The following is a 19,335-nucleotide window of genomic DNA, read 5'->3' on the forward strand; positions in this document are numbered from 1 at the left end:
AAGTCATTTCTCAGGACAAGACTCACCACTTCCTTGCATCCAGCAGAATATTCATCTCCTCGTTACCATCTCCTCATCACAGTGCAACAACGCCGAGGAACACAGCAAATCGACACCACAATCGACGCAGAACCAACAGAGCCTTTATCCTTATATACTCCTTTTGACCCACCCTCCATCAAGCCCACAGGTCGTCAATCGAATCCCGACGCCTCAATACCCCACAAACCGCCCCTCCCCCCCCTTCCCCAAGAAGGATGTTTCCGCAGCATTTCCCCACGGCGGCCTTAAAAAAAATCGCGCAATCTGCAGCGGGCTGTCTCACATGTCTCCGAACCGCCAAATCATGGTTTCTACCGCCCCGCGATAGTCGATGCGCCAGGAGCCCAAGCGGACATGGTAACATTAATCCTCCGGATCCGGCGCTCGAGGGGCATTATTGCGTGATAATTGCCGAAAAAAGTAAATGCTCAGATTGAATAATGCATGTGTGTCGCTCTTGGGAAGAGCTTACTAAGCTACCTCCGAATTTTTGCAATGGGGGAACGATCCATCCATCCATCCCCACCGCACCGTCGGTCGCAACGCGTGTGTGCCGTCGCCTGGAGAAGATTCTCATCCCAAGAACATCATCGCTGCTGCAAATACAACGCACGGTCATGTCACCATGGCAATCCCACTTCGGTACAAATATCGCCGAGGCTCCAGCCACAGCTTGGAGTCCACTGCCACCCCTAAACGCCGTCCCTTCCACATAGACGACAACATTCAGGATACCAAAGACGAAGAACGTTCCTCCGCTCCATCCACTCTCAATCAATCAATCATCTTCGACCGGGTCCACAGGTAAAGCCCCTATACCATCTCATATATTTTCGCAGCCACTCCCCCTCCCCCTCGGTCGCTCAAAACACCCCACAGCACCACTCTCATCCCTTAACCCCCCCAACCCAGTAGATCTACCATATGTACAGCCTCATGGCCACTAGATCCCCCCCTTTCCCCCCTCCCCTCTTCCCCCCTTCCCAAAATTAGCCCACCTCGCGGAACCGCCGTACCACTGGCAAGGCTGCGGGCGTTTCACATTGCGGATCAAGCACCCAGCACCCAGCATTCCATCGTACTCTCGGGAGCTGGCCGTTACAGTGCCCCTCTCCAATGAGATCCTGAGATAGCTGGACGGAAGATGGTGGGATGGTTGACGGGCGAGGGGAGGAGTCAGTTAGGTAAGAGGTGGAGAGGGGTGTCCCCACGGACTACTGCGAGGAAGGGAAGAGAAGGGAAGGATGGATGGCGCCAAGCCTATTCCGTTATTTGCAAGGGGGGGGTCGAAGATGAGCTCGATTCTGGAGGCAAGACTTCCATGCTAGACTGTGGAAACAGAGGGGTGGTGGTGGTGGTGATAGGGAATAATGTGAGGTGTGGCTGGATGGTGATGGCATAGATGAACCCCCTTCCTTCCTTCCTAAGTAAGATGTGGGAGCGAGAATCCAATAGCTGCCTCCATTATATATTGGATAGTTCTAACATCATCACCACTACCAGTATGTCATACAAATCACCTGCTACATCTCCATCTTTTCATTACATATAAACCACCTCTTACCACCTTTTTCGCACCTCCCCCCCCCTCATGGCGTATTTCCTGCCCCACCACCACCGCCACCACCACTACTACCCAAACTCCTCCAGGTACTCCGTCGCCCCCAGCTCCACCCCCTCGTCGCCTCCCGCCCAAAATCCCCCATATAGCTCCGCTCCGGCACAAACCGCGGCTTACCATTCTCATCCTCCTCCATCACGTACCTAACCTTCGCCCCGCTCCCCACACTCCCGTCTTTCTCATGCATCCCGTCGAATTCCCCCTGCGGCTGATGCTGCAGCGCCGCCACGAACAAGTCAATAGGACTATGTTCGCGTTTCCCGAAAAAGGCACCGAGGAAGAGGCGGAAGAGGACGCAGGCACAGCCCGTCAGGACGACGGCGGCGCCGAGTTTGGATGTGCGGGAATTGAGGGAGTAGGCCCATACGTGGCGGGTTGCCCATGTTTTGAGGACGGTATCGGTGGGGGCGAGTGAAGGGGTGGAGGACGATGATGGGGAGGGAAGAGTGGTGTTTCGCCAGCGCACCATGGACATCATCTGCGTAAGCGAGTAGAGCTGTAGCATATTCATCTCCTGGGCGAAATAGCTGGTATTGCTCATACCGTCCGCCCAGGCGAGGGGCACCGTGCGCATTATTTCCTGCGACATCTTGTGGTAGCTGCTTGCACTGCCGTTGCGGTCGACAGACCAGGTGGCGAGGAACCAGTCTGGGTCCATGACGATGGGGTCGGGGTTCTTGAGCTCCAGGTTTGTCATGCGCACGAGTTGGAGCGGGTTCGTGGAGGTTGAGGCGTCAAAGGTGTAGGTTGGGAAGTTTATGTAGGATACGTGGTCGCAGAAGAGGCGGGCGGAGGGGCCGCCGGCGCCCATCTCGGAGGGGTCGAAGGCTGGGATCATGGAGTAGGATGTTACGGCTACATTCGTGGACATGTTGCGCAGATCGGAGGGGACGGGGGTGGAGAAGATGCGGTCCCAATCGCAGGATGGGGCGGCGGAGGCAGAGAGGCAGGCTTTGATGCCGGAGTTGAAGTCGGTTGTGGGGTTGTAGTAGGTGGCTTTGTCGGAGAAGAAGACGTCGACAGCCGTGTTGTTGACATTGGAGTCCACGGCGTAATTGTCGATGTGGAATCGGGAGGCTTTATTTGTGGCGCCGAAACCTTGGCCTACACGATAGCACTGCATTGATGGTTAGCGATAGCGAGTGGGACTCATGCGGGGTTAGTACCTTGGTGTAGTTGTTGATGCCGTCAATGCTCCAGCCATCAAAACATGCAATCTGCTTATCATCCGCCACGTTCGTCACGGAAACATTGCCTGCGCTACAATACGCGTTGAACCCTACACTGGGGCCTTCTCGATTGATGACAATACTGAGCGAGTCATTCAGAGGCGTCGGTGGCTTGCCCCACTTCTCCGGCATCGCATATTTGAATAGGTCCTTGGATATCTCCTGGAGTACCTGGCGATTGGGGGCCCAGGCAAGATTACTCTCCATTGTCGCATTTACAAGAAAGACGACAGCTGACTCCTGCGAGGTGCTAGCCAAGTCAAGCGCGAAGTCTTTGGTACTTTGATCCACAGTCAGTAACGCCGACGCAGCGAATTGCTCGAGACTTGGTCCGTAGTTGACGTAAGTGCAGGAGAAGTTACCGGCAGCGAGGTCGGTAGCGTTGCAGCCGTCTAATGCTGAGTCGCCCTGGGGAGGCTGCTGGAAGAAGGCATTATGGTAGACTTGAGAGGCTAGATGAGGTGTGTCTATCCATTGGAGGGTGGGCAGCACGAGGACAGCTGCCGCTGGGCCCATGAGGTTGGCTATGATTGTCAAGAATGCAACGAAGACGGAGAAGAGGAAGAGTCGTAGGATGCTCTTCTTCTGCGTTCGCGAAGCACCCCTGTGAGGGATTGGAGAGGTCCAAAGATGGCGATTCAGCAGATTGCGGACATCCATGAACTCCAGATGGGTTAGTATGAAGCCAATGGGCAGACCTCCTTCCATGCGTGCCATGATCATTGCCAGGTCGTAGACCAAGGCGGTCGCGATCAGCATGAACCAGACTTCGAGCATTTTGGAGACGAATTGGAGGGCGCCGAGGGTATTGTGGTCGTCGCGATCTAGTTTAGCGGCTCTCGTGACGGCGTCTTCCTCCCAGGAATTGGAGCTGCAATGGCCCATTGGGCACCAGACGCTTGAGCCAATGATGTGGTGTGTCCAATTGAGGACCAACATAGAGATAATCGGCACCACCCACAAGAAACTGACGATATGCGACAGGATGTGCCACCACCATGACTTAGGCCGACTTTTGGTGGTATAATTCTTTTGGAGTGATCGCGACGAGCGGTTGAAGACGGAGTTGATGGAGACATTAGGGCTCTTCTTGTCGACTAAGGGGACCGAGTCGGAGTTCTGGTTGGGAGTCTGTTGCTGACTGGGGAAGTATGAATGGCTGGAGAAAGATGAAGGACTAGCAGTGTATTGAGGGTTGGCGGAGTATTGATAGCTTGCAGGATCATAGCCGGTACTCAATGGCTGGTAGGCGGGCTGATAGTACGCTGCCATGGCTCAGTCTCGCGATACTGGCTATCGCAAAGCCCACCCAGCGACGGGACACCAGACGGCAATGGCTTGCGATGGATTGAAGGTTGAAGAAACGAGAAACGCGGGCGGCGGAGAGATCATTGTAGTGCCCGAGATGGCATCTTTCAGCCTTGTGCTGACAGTCTGGTGAGTGGAGTCGGTGGTGGTGCCATCTCGGCTCAGATTGCGGCGCGGACAGTTGATTGGTGCGGGCATCGTGCCATCAAGGTCTAGACAATTCCATTGCGTGATCTAAATCCTAGAGCCAACCCGATCGAGCCGGCCCCCCGTACGTAGGCTTGCTGCAGGTCCAAAAAGAGCTTTCATTGTTGATTGGACATAATGATGAGGGAGAAGCCTGTAAACATCGGAAGGTTTTCCTACTCACTGAATTGGTTGAAGGGCTGCCAAAGGGACACAAATTAGTTGAACGAGGGTCGGTAGGTCTGAACATGGCGCCGCTAAATTCTAGGGCCTAGCTCTAGGGGCTGCTTCCAAGGGGATACCTTAAAAATGTGGTTAACATAGTGATCTTCTAGGCTATGTTATAGGGCCTTTCACCCGCGACGTTGATTTGGCGGCGCCATGTTCAGACACACCGACCCTCGGAAGCTGTGAGTGATCCTGGACGGAGGACGAAGATACCCGTCCTGTCCATATGACTTGGCAGCAAAGTCTTGGCAGTCCTCTGATCTCGTTCCTTACGTGAGCTGAGTGGGACTCTCGAGCAATATCGCCTCAATTGAGGAGGGTTAAAATTGGACCGTTCTATCTGGAATTATTGTACAAGTTTGCATTGTCTTACATTCCAGTGGCCCTTTTTCAACCAAGCTTTGGCCGCGTGTTTGGTCATTTCTATTGTCATCTATGAATCTGATCTGAATGGGCGACTGCGAGTATCGATGATGCAGTGTGAAAATCATGGCCATCATTTTGCCCCTTGACCCCCAGATAATTGCAAAGGGTGATGTGACCAAGATGGGTGGCAAACACTATTGTTTGCTTCCACAGAAAGACTGCATGCCGGGGGTTGCTGGAGATTACCATGGGTGTCGCGGCCCGTTGAGTTGGCATGAGAAGTTTCTGCATGGAGGTTGATCATGTTGGTAGCATTGGCCGACATGCAGTGTGCATGCATGCAGGTTCTCGTGCCCTCGGTTACACAAATGTGACACATCGACGCACCAAGCAAGGAGCACAAACAGTCCAAGAAGGTGAAATGCTGAACAGCCTCCCTCCTTCTTCCACGCGCCGTGTTCTCCAGAAAGCATGGCAAGTAAACGGTCCCACTCATACGAAGTCGATGGCATCGATGATGCCACAGCAGCTCTAGTCCTCCAATTACAAGCCGATGATCTAGAGGAAGTACTCCGACTTGAAAAAGGCAAGTATGTCGATGGTCAGCTTCCAGACCACCAGCTAGCTCTGCAGACGTATCAAGAGGAGTTGAAAGCCAGGTCGGTCGTTCATACCGACCGATGTATGGCGCAAAGCCACACACAAGCGGTCATGAGCGATGCTGAATTAATAGGCGGATTGGTCGAGGTGGAAAGGGTCATAATCTGTGATCGAGCTCTGGCGCAGTCTATTGAAGGGACAGCTGCGACTCTGGCTCCCCCATATCTCGCACCGACGGGAGTTGCGCTCAATGAAGGTGCGCTGGAAAGGTTGGCACATCTGTACGTGCCCCCCCAGAAAGATGAATCCACGTCGTCCAATAGCTGCGATGAAGAAGAGGCAGAGTCATCAGTGGGGGCAGCTTTGAGGCCCCGCAAGAAACATGCGATACACCGTGAATGTATGGCGTGTGTCTCGGAGAAGCCTATCTTCGATATCTATCAAGCTCCCTGTGGCCATTACTACTGCAAAAGTTGCTTGGCAAAACATTTCGAAGTGTCGACAACTGATGAAAGTCGTTTTCCTCCGCATTGTTGCGGTCAGAGAATACCAATGGAGACTGCTCGGATCTATCTGGACTCATCGCTTGTTCGAGAATTTGAATTGAAAAGCACCGAGTTCAAAACCTCTGGGAGGACGTACTGTTCTGATCCCACTTGTCAGGCATTCATCAGGCCTGCGAGCATTGTCAGCGATAAAGCTGAGTGTACCACGTGTGGCACGCAGACTTGTACAATCTGCAAATCGCTCTCGCACAATGGCGATTGCCCACAAGACACGGCAACTCAACAAGTCCAAGCATTGGCAGAGCAGCAGGGTTGGCGAAAATGTTATAAGTGTCTGAGGCTTGTGGAGCTACATCATGGTTGCAATCATATATAGTAAGTGCTAAATCATCGAGAAATGTCATCTTCGTGAGTGCTGACAATATTTCAGCTGCCGGTGTGGCGCGCAATTTTGGTATCTATAAATCCTACTTCCGTGTCCAAGATTTGACTGATGTGGTTTGACAGCTATGTCTGTGGACAGCGTTGGAGAACTTGTCATTGTGATAGATGGCACGAGCCTCGTCTCCTTAATCATGCCGACCAGGCCGTTGTACGAAGACTTTCCAGGGAACAGCAGATTGGGGAGCCGGTGATTCAAAATGCCGTTGCCAATCTTCGAGGTCGATATGACTGTACTCATATGACCTGGCAGTGTAGGACCGGATCGTATCAATGCCAGGAGTGCTTGCATTGGTGTCCTCGTTCTATCAGAGAATGCACACAGTGTCGCGTTTTGACGTGCGAGCGGTGCCGGAGGAATCACCTTGGGGTACATGACTGAGGAAATTGGAAACGAGGTGTCGCTTCGCGAGTCGCCAGCTATAATCGTGAAACTTTCGGTATTCTCTCGAAAATCGCCCCCAATCAGAGCCAGTGTAGCTAAGAAGCTCATCCTATAAATGCGAGCACGTCTTGCAGGGGTATGAAATACTTTGTCCTGGTGATTTTGTGCGCAAACTACGCTAGCTTTTACGTGTATCTGGCGTCCATCCGAATAGGTGCCACCGCAGAAGCCTCGCCAGCTGTCCCAGCATGTCGGACCTCCCATCCAGCTCCCCAAGCCACAGGACCTTTATCTCCCCAATAGAGAGGCCGCCCATCAGGTCCCCACTCATCTATGAAATTTACTATTGTTTGAAGGTGTCCATAAGCTGCAGGTTGGGGCCCTGAGTACCGTCTATAGCATAAGAATGTTGAGAAGACTGCAGCGACGATCATCATGGCGCCTAGCACAAACAACGCATTTGGCCACATGAGAAACTCTGACGTGCCTTGGGCTGAGAAAGATACACTGGGCGATTCACCGAACGCCCAATGGACGGCAGTCTTGATGATGAAGAGCGAGATCGTCTCCCAACTCGTGCACGCCTCTTTGATTGCACCACGACTGATCATTGCCCCCTTGCCCTTGAGATTTGCAGCGCGCCGCCTGGTCTTCTCGTCACGGGTTGCGTTGACTAACAGTTCGGTACAGTGCAGGGAGAAAGTGGAGATTAGCTGAATTGCGAGTGAGATCGCAATCGAGTTGAAGTACACCACATAGGAAGCTTCGTGGAGCGCATAAGTATCGAAACCAAAGTCGATCCAAGACCCTCTGTGCAAAGCATTGTCCGCCCATACTCCGTCGACGCGGTCCTTAATTGCGTCGACGATTCCTCCCCAGATGAACGTCCCAAAAGCAGTTATCCACAGAAGGGTCGTGATCCATTTCGCAGCAGGTCTGACGGCTCCCAAGCTTCCTTGCTTTCTCAAGGGCAACGTCGAATCCTTGGGTGATGTCTTTGTAGGTTTCCTAAAGGGAATCATAGACTTACGTTGCTCACGATCAAGTCCCTGGTGAAAACAGACGAGGCTGTTGTTCAAAGAGTTGCTGCTCCACGCAAAAGGATCTGCCGCTTCATCGTACTCATCGACCACGTGAACATTGCTGCTTGGCCAGCAAGGGCAAATGACATGATTGTGATAGAGGGCAGACTGACAGATACCCTAGCTACTTGAGCGTGGTCAGATAATGATCTATTCCTCTCCCGTACTAGAAGTATTTGGCCTGCAGCAGCATAGGACAACGCGGTCAGAAAGATGTAAATCGCGTTCATGTACCACGAATTCGGCATTAGCAACCTACGCAGCAGACCATAAGCTGGTTTCTTCTTGAATGTCAGGACAGTGTCCACATGCACAGGTCTTTGAATGGCCAGCATATATATATGATTCTAGATCCATGGTATCCCACTGTCAATCTTTCTCGAGCCTCACGGCAGCGTTACTCTCCACAAATCCTAGATCAACCTTGTGCCCCAACAGCTCCCTGATATTTTGTACCGCGTATTTTATCATCGTCGGTCTCTCAAGCGACAATCCCCATCCATATACTCTCATATCTTTCGGAAGGCCCATAGGTTCTAGCATCTCCGGCCTGAACATGCCACTGTTACCTATCTCCACCCACTTTCCCAGCCCCTCGTGATACCCAAAGATCTCGAGACTCGGCTCTGTATACGGGTTGTACGCCGGCTTGAAGCGCAGTCTGTGTATTCCCATCTTTCCAAAGAAAACCTCCATGAACCCCATGAGGCCGCCTAACGTAAGGCCGTAGTCGGCAGTCACGCCCTCGATCTGGTGGAATTCTGCGAGGTGGGTCGCGTCGACTGACTCGTTGCGGAAGACGCGATCGATGGAGAAATAGCGCGCTGGACGCGCATCGAGGGCAAGTTTGTGCAGCATGTATGTGGAAACGGCGGTAGTGTGTGTTCTGAGGACGAGACGTAGGGACTCGGATTCGTTGAAGGGGTAGCGGTAGCCGATAGAGTCATATTTGCCTTTTTGATGCACCTCAACTACATTGCGCCAATAGGCTTCGTAATCAAGCCTTTTCTGTTGTTGCGCTTCTTCGGGGGGTGAGTTGGTGGAATGTGAGGATTGAGGTGAAGGGTCTGCACGAGGTCGGCCGGCGGACGGAGGGTCGGAAATGTAGAAGGTATCTTGAATATCGCGGGCAGGATGTTGTTGGGGGATAAAGAGAGCATCAAAGTTCCAGAAACCGGTTTCAACGTATCTAATGGGAGGTCAGCGTTGTCGAAGATCTGAAGAAAATCAAGAATACCGATTCGTTGGCATCTCCTCAAAGCCCATCTCGAAAAAGATCTGCCGAAATTCATGTCGTACTTTGTTGACTGAGGGGCGATCAGCAATTGCATTGATGATCGACGGATTGCGACTCACGAGGATGCAATGCGCCGCTTGTGTTTGGTGCCCCCATAGCTTTGAAATTGTATGGCTTCAATTTCGCTGTCTTCCATGCTCCGCTACAAGTCTTAGCAAGCTCGTATGGACACGAACAAGAGGTGCTCACCTTTGGATCATGTCGGCTGTCAAATCCGTCTCCTCTTTGACCAATTCGGTGGCGAAATTTGTACCTTTGTCAACCTTGAAGCTAATGACTCTTTGCGTAGTGACCAGCTTTCTCTTCTTGAGACCAGATACAAGCCTTGCATCCGGGTTTGACTTGGTTTTTTGTATGGCTTGTAATTGCTCGCGTGTGATGTCTGTGATTGTATCCGTCTACTTATAGGTCAGAGAGTCGTGGATTAAATGTATCATGCGCACTCACAGAAGCTTTGAGTCTTCCACCATCCATTTTTATCCATCTTGCTTTCATCGCTGTGTTCTTTCCCACACCGGCGCTGACTGGTCCCACTATGTCCTAATACTCGATTAGCAACCAGGGTCTCTCACATCCAGACTCGCTGGCATACCGAGCCAACATACTGGCAAATCATCTAGCTTCAGCCCATCGATGGAAGCACGAACTGCCTCAAATACTTTGGCCTCATGGCTTCCGTTCTCCGCTATACCTTCCCCTTCAGGTGAGAGAACCACCTCCTCTCTTTCTATTTGCGAATAAATGATCATGTCGCGTGATTTCAAGGTGTCGAGCGCGCTCTTGACTTTGACGAAGGACATGGATGGAAAGGCCTCGGCGGTGAGTATTGGGCCATTGCTCTGCGCGAGAGCCTTCAGCACCTGGTTGGGTGAGAGATCGCCCGCCATGTCTGACTATATCACTGTCACCGGGGTATTGTGTTGACCCAATATTTATTCATCCCACACTGTGTTGTGCTGTTGAATCAGTATTCTCTTAAGAGCAAAAAGATATCGGCGGAAATACGGCAGGCGAAAGCCGCACTGAATTTTCAGGATAATGATCAAAAGTGGCCCCCGTAATTGATATTCTGACATCAATCTGAGGCCAGTTTTCCTCGCTCACACTCGAGCCACGTTGTTGCTTTCGGTCCTATGTGATACCAACTGGTGACATTTGATGCCTTCTATATCATCTTAGCGACATATTCGCCGCTCCAATGTCACAACGAGAGGACTCCATATTAGGGAATGCTTTCATCATGCGGGAGACTGTTGATGGAATGTACTTGCTTTCTTCGCAGGCTCGTCTTGCTGCACATCATTGTCGGATTATGCCTTTGGATCGGCGACGCGAATGGTATGAGTCCTCTACAGATCGGCGAATTGAGGTGAGCATGAGACTTGAAGCTTAGCAAAGATAAGGACTGAATACTCTCCAGAGTGGAAGCTGAACAAATGTTCTATCATGGTTACGATAATTATATGAAGCATGCATTTCCTGAAGATGAGCTACGTCCTCTCTCTTGCGCGCCTTTGACGCGAGATCGCAACAACCCCAGTCACATCGAACTCAATGATGCGCTCGGGAACTACTCCTTGACCTTGATCGATAGTTTGTCGACCCTCGCCATCATGTCCTCACAAGATAAATCAAGCAAGAGAAAGAAGAACAAAGCATGGGAGGAATTTCAAGACGGAGTGAGAGCTATCGTCGAGCTCTACGGTGACGGCACATCAGGCACTAAGGGAGTGGGTGAGCGAGCAAAGGGCTTCGATATCGATAGCAAAGTCCAGGTCTTTGAAACAGTTATAAGAGGTGTCGGTGGACTTTTGAGCGCTCATCTGTTTGCAGTAGGGGAGCTGCCGATTGTGGGCTATGAGTCTAAGAGGTTAACAAAGAGGGATGATGCTGGTTACACTATCAAGTGGTCGAAAGGGTTCAAATACAATGGCCAGCTCCTACGGCTCGCCGAAAATCTCGGGCGCCGGCTGTTACCAGCATTCGTAACATCGACCGGAATCCCATACCCTCGAGTGAACCTGCGCCATGGAGTTCCATTCTATCTCAATTCTCCTCTCAACGAGGACCCCGAGGGAGGCGAATGCCCAGTAAAACCAAGCTCCCCGACCGAGATCACAGAGACATGCAGTGCAGGAGCGGGCAGCATTGTCCTCGAGTTCACTGTGCTAAGTCGACTCACCGGAGACCCTATTTTCGAGCAGGTAGCAAAGCGAGCATTTTGGTCGGTGTGGGAGCGCAGGAGCTCAATTGGCCTAGTTGGGTCTGGAATCGACGCCGAGAGTGGTCATTGGACGTCGCCCTATACTGGCATTGGAGCAGGCATCGACAGCTTCTACGAATACGCTGCGAAAGCAAGTGTTCTTCTATCCAATCTACACGATTTTGAAGGGCTGCGACACTCATCATCTAATGAAACAGCACCATCGAACCGCACGCAGCTGGTAGATGGATATCAACACACAGCTGCCGCGTTCGGCGAAGCTTGGGAGAAGTCTCATGCAGCGATCAAGCGGCATTTGTACCGAGGAGAAGAGTATACTCATCCTCACTACATACAAGGGGACCTCTTTACAGGCGCAGCAAGAGCATATTGGGTCGACAGCTTGAGCGCGTTCTATCCTGGACTCCTGGCAATGTTTGGTGAAGTCGAAGAGGCGGTTGAAGCACATCTGCTGTATACTGCGGTTTGGACTCGCTTCTCTGCCTTTCCAGAGCGTTGGTCGCTCGCCAACGGAGGGGTTGAAAGTGGTCTCAGCTGGTGGGGTGGGAGACCTGAGTTCATAGAGTCCACATATCATATCTATCAAGCCACAAAAGATCCTTGGTATCTCCACGTTGGCGAGATGGCACTACGCGATATTAAGCGACGCTGCTGGACGAAGTGCGGCTTCTCTGGCATCCAAAATGTCTTGAATGGGGACAGAAGCGATAGAATGGAAAGCTTCTTTCTTGGGGAAACGACGAAATACTTGTACCTGCTCTACACCCCTGATCATCCGCTCAACAAGCTCGACGCTCCATTCGTCTTCACCACTGAAGGACATCCCCTGATCGTCCCACGTTCTTCGCAGGTCGTCGCGGCAGCTTCAAATTCTCGGGAGCCTAATACAGCTGGACAGGAACCTTTTGTGATAGAGGAGAAATCATGTCCTAAGGCTCCATCGCTAGTACCATTCAGCATCTCAGCGACAGCCGCTCGTAACGACGTTTTCCATGCCGCAAAGCTCGCACGCTTGCATCTGATGCCAACACGTGACACAGTAGACTCTCCTTTGGTCGAGTATTCAAGCGATCACCCAAGTATTACGGTTTCCGACGTTCGTTCTCCATCAAATTTCAGCTATTTTCCGTGGACTCTTCCTCTAGATTACGTTCCACATAATGGCATATCTTCCAAGATCAACCTTCGCAACACCTTTGACATTACCTTTCCTGCTCTTCCTAACACCATTGTCGGACCAGGTACCATTCAACGCGTAGTCAACGGGCTTCTTGTGAGTTCACTGAGCGGCTTGCGCCTTGGCATGATTCAAGATGTTCAAGCGCCACCAGACAGTGACGTTCAGATCGAGCATTATCGCATTCAGTCAGTAAATAATATCATGCTCGGACGTGACGAACAAGTCTTCCTCCCCAAGTCGACCATTTCGCAAGCTGTCAGTCCTACAGATCCAAACTTCACCACTATCCGGGATTCAATGCTGCTAGACCTTGTCATTGACCTACCTCCCGCTACAGGAGATCAGCGGAAAAACTTCACCACTACCTCCACTTCTTCTGCAAACCCGTCCAAATCCTTGTCCACGGCTATAACGTCTGGCCCTTCGCTGGTCTTCGATGTTGCCAACCCTTCCAACGAAGCAGCCTCGTCCGTCCGCCAGGCCTTTTCCATCATCCTTTCCCAGATCGGCCTCATCCTCCAGCCCAACATAGATGCTCCGCTACCAACTCATTCGACCCCCTCTACGCCTACACCCACAATACATCGCTCACATATCGCGGCTATCCTTCCCATTGGCCCTGGAGCAGCGCCGCTCCCCGACTTTGCCGAAGCTCAGTACCAGAGTCCAGACTCTACCCGCAACCCAGATGAGGATATCATCTTTAACACCATTTACATGGCGGATGATGCTTGCACGCCGCTTGCCGCGCATGCGCCTGTGGAAAACCAAGTGATAGTGATCAAACGGGGAACATGCAGCTTCAGGAAGAAACTTGCAAATATCGCTACTTTCGCACCTGCTAAGGAGTCACTACAACTTGTTGTCGTTGTGTCATATGATGAAGGCGAATTCGGTAGCGAAAGCGACCGACAAGACGGAGCAGGATTACACTTCCTCACCCGCCCTGCGCTTGATGATGAACAAATCACGAGTAAAGGACTGCCACGTAGGAATCCTATACCCATGGTGCTTGTCACTGGCGGAGAACAGACATACGAGATGCTGAAGCGCGCGAAGGGTCTAGGCTTGAAGCGAAAGTATGAGATAAGGGCCCAGGGTGTGCCTATCAGGAATTTGGTGATATTGTAGTCGACACACATCTGGCAGTCCAAGCTGCCACTCAAAGACATTCTGATGCCATAATGTTATGATGTTAGACTTCAACAATAAAGGCTTGAGTGAGTCGCAATCCTGCCGTCTCGATGGACACCTCTGATTGTACCAAGCCCACATGCCTCAGGCCCACACTCTTTGTTCGTTCTTACAATATCTAATGACGGAGATAAAACGATCTTGAAGGTGTTCTCCCCATCGAGGATTGGGACTGCGCTTATGCAACTCTCACGTGCGACTGTCTCAAACATCTCAACCCCATACGCCAAACGAACACATTCCGTGGCTATGGTCGCCTGTCGCGACTCGCGCATAGCTTCGTCAACCTTGGCTGAAAGTTCCTGAAGTCTATATACAAGTTTCAATGCCTTCTTTACTCACGGTACCTACCTTGCGAACCTCATCACTAGGCCTACCATGTTACAATTTTATCGCTTGCCCATCGTCCTCCTTCTCCTCGACCATTCCACGGCCAACCCTCTTCTCATCCCGGCGACCTACTCCTCCACAGTCCTCCCGCTCCCAAACACCACCACCATCACTAATGTCGCAACGCCCCTCTCCGCCTTTCAACGCTCCATAGCTGCCGGCCTCAAAATCGGGCGCGACTACTCTCCCGAAACCGCCCGTTTAATCCAAATATCAGGCGTCACGCGAGCCCCGCACAACCCTTCCGCAAATCCCGCCGACTTCCAACAGCTTTCCCTTTTCATGTACGCCGATGACAACGTACACACGCTCAAATACCTTGTGCGCTGCTCTGACTGGGAGCACTGGAACCCGCACGTCGAACACTCTCGATCTCATTGGTCGCAACTCCCCGACATCGACTGGGAGCACGTCGAGCTGAGCCTGGAAGCGGCGGATCAGTTGGTGAAGAGTGCGGGATACACGGCGCCCTGGCTCATGGGACCTTATGAAGAGATTTTTGTCATCAGGAGGGAGGTTCCAGAACAAGGGAAACCACCATACGAGCAGGTGTATTATGGATTCAAGTTCTTGAGAAGTGAATTGGAGCCAGGGGAGAGGGGCGTTGCGTTCGTGGGGGATGACGATCACACGGTGCATTATGTGCCATTTACTGGGGTGGATGGAAGTGAGGATATGTGGTTTCAGGGCTTAACGGGGCAGATGGGGGGAGGAGGGACGAATTTAACGGAGCTCACGGGGGTTGGTGCTGGAGTTGCCAATCTGACGGGCGTGGAGACATTTTGATGATTTTTTGAAGATATGAAAGCATGAAAGGAGTCCATTTTAATTTAAATTCATTTATGAAATTATTATGGAAAACGCGTCTCTATGACCACACTATCTTTATGTGACCTTTCACGTTTTCCACCATTTGACCGCACAGCGGCAGCACGTTTGCATAGCCGAGAAGGTCTTTCCATAAATTCCATAGGAGTGCCTCTATGGCACTGTAAGTCTTCAAATGCCATCGCGACGCAATGATCTTATATCCAGGTGCATATCCCTGAACTTACAGGTTCTTGGCCGTATTGCGGCTTAGGTAAGCCTCAGCCTCACCAGGCGCAGCGTCCGGCGTGGAAATTTCTTCCAACATCTTCACTGGTCTGTTTCCCTTCATGCATCCATGTACCTGCAGATCTCGAAACACGGCACGGCTCGTCTCGTACTGTGTGCTGTTGTTTTACACGTGCGACGATCGATCTGTTGGTGGAGGCTGACTGCTCCATCGAAACTCTGGCCCAAATGCCACCGTACGCGCAAATGATCTCACGATCCATAGTCTGGCATGAATCAGTGATTCACCCCTCTGGCATATCGAGACCAAAGAGAATACGGTCTTCTACTTGTGAACATGGGTTCCTATATTAAGCAGAACGTCTGTAAAGCCCTGAAGGCGACCTGTCGTTCAACACCGTAGGGATAGGCCCCCTGCGACCCCCAGGAGCAAAAGAACAAAACACAGTTACAACGCCAATGAAGTAGTGGGACTTTAGGAATACTCGCCGACGACAGCAAAGCCATGTTCAGAGGGCTTGCACTTCTTCCGCCAAGTGCTCACCTCCTCGTGTTCAGATCCTTCGGGCACATGCGCGAGACTGGGAAATCAGTTAATGAGGACCCGAACATAAACATGCTTTCAGCATTGCAGAGTATAAGCCTTTTGCATTGAATTTGTTAACGATCCAGACAATTTCTCACTGAACATTGAGATGCTCTTGAGTAGTGAGTGGTCAGGGATTTACGAGCGTCATTCAACATGTTTGCTAGCCAGCAAAGACAGCCGTAAACATCAACACGCTTCAAGCTTGATGCAGATTGGTAGCTGTGGAAAGCTGAAACAAGGTCATGAGGATGTGCGGCTGTCCCAGCTCTCCGACAACGACGTGCTGCGACTCGCAAAATCCTGCTGTGCTAAATTCAAGGTGGCTGAGGCTGATTGAATCCTTCGCGGTACCAATTGCTTTCTGCTTCCTTCTTCCTTAAGACATGTTTAAAGCACAAAGCCCACGTTGGTAAGTCGTTCAATCTGTAACTCCTTATCCCTCTCGTCGCAATCATGAAAAGTGCATTAATATTAGCCATAGCCAGCGGCCTCTCGGCGGCGCAATCGCAGCTGTCAAGTCCATCTACCATCAATAGTACAACGAATCCCTGTAGCATTCTGGGCGCCTCCGGACGTTCACCAAGTCAAGGTACGTAACCGTCAAGTGGAATGCCCCAGAAGTCTAACATGCTATCCGAAGTACCCACTTTCAAACCCTCCCACGTCCTAGCTTGTTTACAGACTGTTCCTTTGAATAAGACTGCCGCCCTCGCGCAAGTCGATTGGCTCCAGAACTATACACAATTGCAATCAACATTGGCATACCTCAAAGAGCCCACACCGGAGTATCAGCTACCATCAGTGGACATCTTTGCTCGCTTTCACGACATCAAGCAGTCCATTAACAATGGAAGATATGGAAACGAATTTGTTTTCGAGCTTGCCCTTTCTAATTTGATCCAAGGGGCAGGGGATGGTCATTTCACCTATAGGCCACTCCTAACCAATTCGTTCGTTTTCAATCGTAGTATATCCCTAACATCAGTCTCTCTAGACGGGACATCATTACCGAAGATCTATGCCAGCGGTAAGTCTTCCAACTCAATGGCTTCAACAGCCGTCGATGGCTAGATACAATAGAGAACTATGCTGATTGTCAATCTAGGGGACATCCTAGCCTACGCGAATAGTAACACCACTGGGAAAGTGGACTTTTTCCCGGTCACGACCATTGATGGCCAAGATGTCATACAGTACCTTAGAAATGCTAAGTCTATAAGTGACTCGACTCCACTACAAGATCTTGACGCTCGATTCAACAAGCTGCTGCTCAATTCAGCCAGTTTAACACACCCACTGTTCGAAGCGCAACACTCATTTGTGGGTCAGAAGGACTCCTACAAAATTGGTTTTAGCAACGGAACAAACTTGACAATATCAGCGCAAGTGTCAATTGCGTCAGGAGCGACATTTGAGGTAGCAAGTGGCCATGAGCTGTACCAAAAGTATTTGGATTCTGGTCCACCTCCCAGTCCAGTGGATCTGATACAGAGCGCTTTCAATTCTTCCCCGACAGCTACCCAAGCCGGTGTTTCAGCAACGGCTTCTGCGACCGGCACGAACAGTAATTCAGGCTCCCTCAAACCAATTTATAGTACCTATCCATCGCCGATAGTTGCCAGTGAGAGTTACGTTTCTGGTTACCTCCTCAACGGGAGCGACACAAAAGATGTAGCTGTGCTAGTCATCTCGAGTTTCGATGCGGAAGGAGCAGGGGCCCCTGCCAAATTTCAACAGGCCGTCGAGAAATTCCTAGCCTTGTGCAGATCCCAGAACAAGAAGCGACTGATCATCGACATCAGAGACAATGGCGGTGGTGTTGCAATGCTAGCATACGACACATTCAAACAGCTGTTTCCAGGAGAATTACCCTACTCCGGCCTACGAACTCGCTTTTCAGCCGCGGGCAATGCATTGGGCGAAATCACATCCTTATTGCCAACCGAAGTGTCCAGCTTGGTAGGCGGCCTCATCTACGACACGGCCTCATTCCTAAAAACCCCCGACGGACAATTCTACAAGGACTGGCACGAATACCAAGGCGGACCCACGCAAAAAGGCGACAACTTCACCAAAACAGCTTCATGGCTGTTCTCCAATTGGACACTGAACCCTTTCTTCAGCATGAACGTGACCATGAGCGGATATGGCAATCGCTCCAAACTCCCCCTCAACCATTTCCATCCGATGCAGTCACCTTGGTAAGTGTGCAACCCTTCCTCCCTCCTTTCTCGCGACGAACTCATTCTAACCGACCCATCCACACAGCTGACCGACGGCGCCTGCTCCTCCACCTGCGGCCTCTTCGCCAACCTCCTCATCAACCAAGGCAACGTAACAACCGTGACCGCCGGGGGTCGTCCCAACAACTCCACAATCTCCGTAATCGGCGGCACGCAAGGCGGCGAAGTCGGGCAATACGAGACGCAAATCCGCGGGCTGGTCGCAGCGGCGCTTTTGTACCAAAGCAACCTCACCACGCTATCGACCGCGCAGAAGGCGAAGAACGCAGCGATTCTGTATCCGATCTTGCAGCCGCCGCCGATTCGGTATTATGCGGACGGAGTGGGGCCGACGGTGAATTTGTTGGATAATATTGCTGCGGAGGAGGGGGGGACGGGGACGGGGAGGGAGGGGGTGTCCCATTGCAGTTTCGGAGGAGCAAGCAGGCCGATTGTCGCATGTGGTATATGCCCGCGGACATTGTTGGGGTGGAGAATACGTGGGCGAGGGTTGCGAGAGGGGTTGAAGAATGGGGGGAAGGGGCTGTGTGTTAATGGGGGGTTGAAGAAGAAGGAGGGAGGAAATGGTGCTACGAGTGGTGGGGGAGGGGGTGGGGGAACGGGGAGTCCGATGGCGCCGCAGCCTACACAATCGACCTCGCCGAGTGGTGCGTCTTCGAGCGCGGCTTCGGCTGGAAGGAGTGTGGGATTGTATGGGGCTCTGGGTGTGCTGGTGGCGTGTCTGGCTGCGGTGGATGTGATTATGAGGGTTATATAGATGGCCGGCAGGCTATATATAGCCGATGAGGTAAATGATGAGATTAGCATGACAAAATTGCGTTGAGTGATACCCAAGCAAAGTCCATAGATCCATTTCTGTATTGGCAGATCCGCAGCCTCGACCCGTTGTAGTGATGCTACTGCTACTACCACTCCCAAGTACGTAAATGTCATCGTTGATCATCTCGTGAAAGAATACGCTTCGCCTTCCAGCTCCTTATGGTTCGACCCTGGACCCCCTCATCTCTTACCTGCATGTTCAAAGTCCTCATCCCCCCCCCCCTCATTTTCCTTCTCATATTAAAAACCCCATGTACGCACGCGACCAGCAAAAGCCTTCCAGTGTAACGCAGACATGGCTAGTTGCCGCCTTGTCAATGTTCCGATATCTCGATGATTATACTTGGAT

General features: G+C 51.6%; 7 protein-coding genes across 7 annotated transcripts; 4 read left to right on the forward strand and 3 right to left on the reverse strand.

Moving 5' to 3' along the window:
- Positions 1–1,631: 1,631 nt before the first annotated feature.
- On the reverse strand, positions 1,632–4,164 carry KY384_001291 (uncharacterized protein; the record flags this gene model as incomplete). Its single annotated transcript, XM_044809822.1, has 2 exons — positions 1,632–2,780; positions 2,830–4,164. 2 exons carry the CDS (start codon positions 4,162–4,164, stop codon positions 1,632–1,634), a joined length of 2,484 nt encoding a protein of 827 aa, XP_044672834.1.
- Positions 4,165–5,451: 1,287 nt separating this feature from the next.
- KY384_001292 (uncharacterized protein) lies at positions 5,452–6,590 on the forward strand (the record flags this gene model as incomplete). The annotated part of the gene is made up of 2 exons (XM_044809823.1): positions 5,452–6,416; positions 6,482–6,590. 2 exons carry the CDS (start codon positions 5,452–5,454, stop codon positions 6,588–6,590), a joined length of 1,074 nt encoding a protein of 357 aa, XP_044672835.1.
- Positions 6,591–7,097: 507 nt separating this feature from the next.
- Positions 7,098–7,934, reverse strand: KY384_001293 (uncharacterized protein; the record flags this gene model as incomplete). Its single annotated transcript, XM_044809824.1, has 1 exon — positions 7,098–7,934. The coding sequence occupies one exon, from the start codon at positions 7,932–7,934 to the stop codon at positions 7,098–7,100; it is 837 nt and encodes a 278-aa protein (XP_044672836.1).
- A 429-nt stretch (positions 7,935–8,363) lies between these two features.
- Positions 8,364–10,178, reverse strand: KY384_001294 (uncharacterized protein; the record flags this gene model as incomplete). Its single annotated transcript, XM_044809825.1, has 6 exons — positions 8,364–9,183; positions 9,232–9,301; positions 9,351–9,433; positions 9,481–9,689; positions 9,739–9,831; positions 9,897–10,178. The coding sequence occupies 6 exons, from the start codon at positions 10,176–10,178 to the stop codon at positions 8,364–8,366; spliced, it is 1,557 nt and encodes a 518-aa protein (XP_044672837.1).
- Positions 10,179–10,727: 549 nt separating this feature from the next.
- KY384_001295 (uncharacterized protein) lies at positions 10,728–13,826 on the forward strand (the record flags this gene model as incomplete). Its single annotated transcript, XM_044809826.1, has 1 exon — positions 10,728–13,826. The coding sequence occupies one exon, from the start codon at positions 10,728–10,730 to the stop codon at positions 13,824–13,826; it is 3,099 nt and encodes a 1,032-aa protein (XP_044672838.1).
- A 441-nt stretch (positions 13,827–14,267) lies between these two features.
- KY384_001296 (uncharacterized protein) lies at positions 14,268–15,065 on the forward strand (the record flags this gene model as incomplete). The annotated part of the gene is made up of 1 exon (XM_044809827.1): positions 14,268–15,065. One exon carries the CDS (start codon positions 14,268–14,270, stop codon positions 15,063–15,065), a length of 798 nt encoding a protein of 265 aa, XP_044672839.1.
- Positions 15,066–16,533: 1,468 nt separating this feature from the next.
- On the forward strand, positions 16,534–18,924 carry KY384_001297 (uncharacterized protein; the record flags this gene model as incomplete). The annotated part of the gene is made up of 3 exons (XM_044809828.1): positions 16,534–16,951; positions 17,030–18,054; positions 18,193–18,924. 3 exons carry the CDS (start codon positions 16,534–16,536, stop codon positions 18,922–18,924), a joined length of 2,175 nt encoding a protein of 724 aa, XP_044672840.1.
- Between the last annotated feature and the right edge of the window lie 411 nt (positions 18,925–19,335).

The sequence above is a fragment of the Bacidia gigantensis genome (assembly GCF_019456465.1).
Source record: "Bacidia gigantensis strain McMullin 20006 chromosome Unknown contig_132, whole genome shotgun sequence".
NCBI classification, from domain to species: domain Eukaryota; kingdom Fungi; phylum Ascomycota; class Lecanoromycetes; order Lecanorales; family Ramalinaceae; genus Bacidia; species Bacidia gigantensis.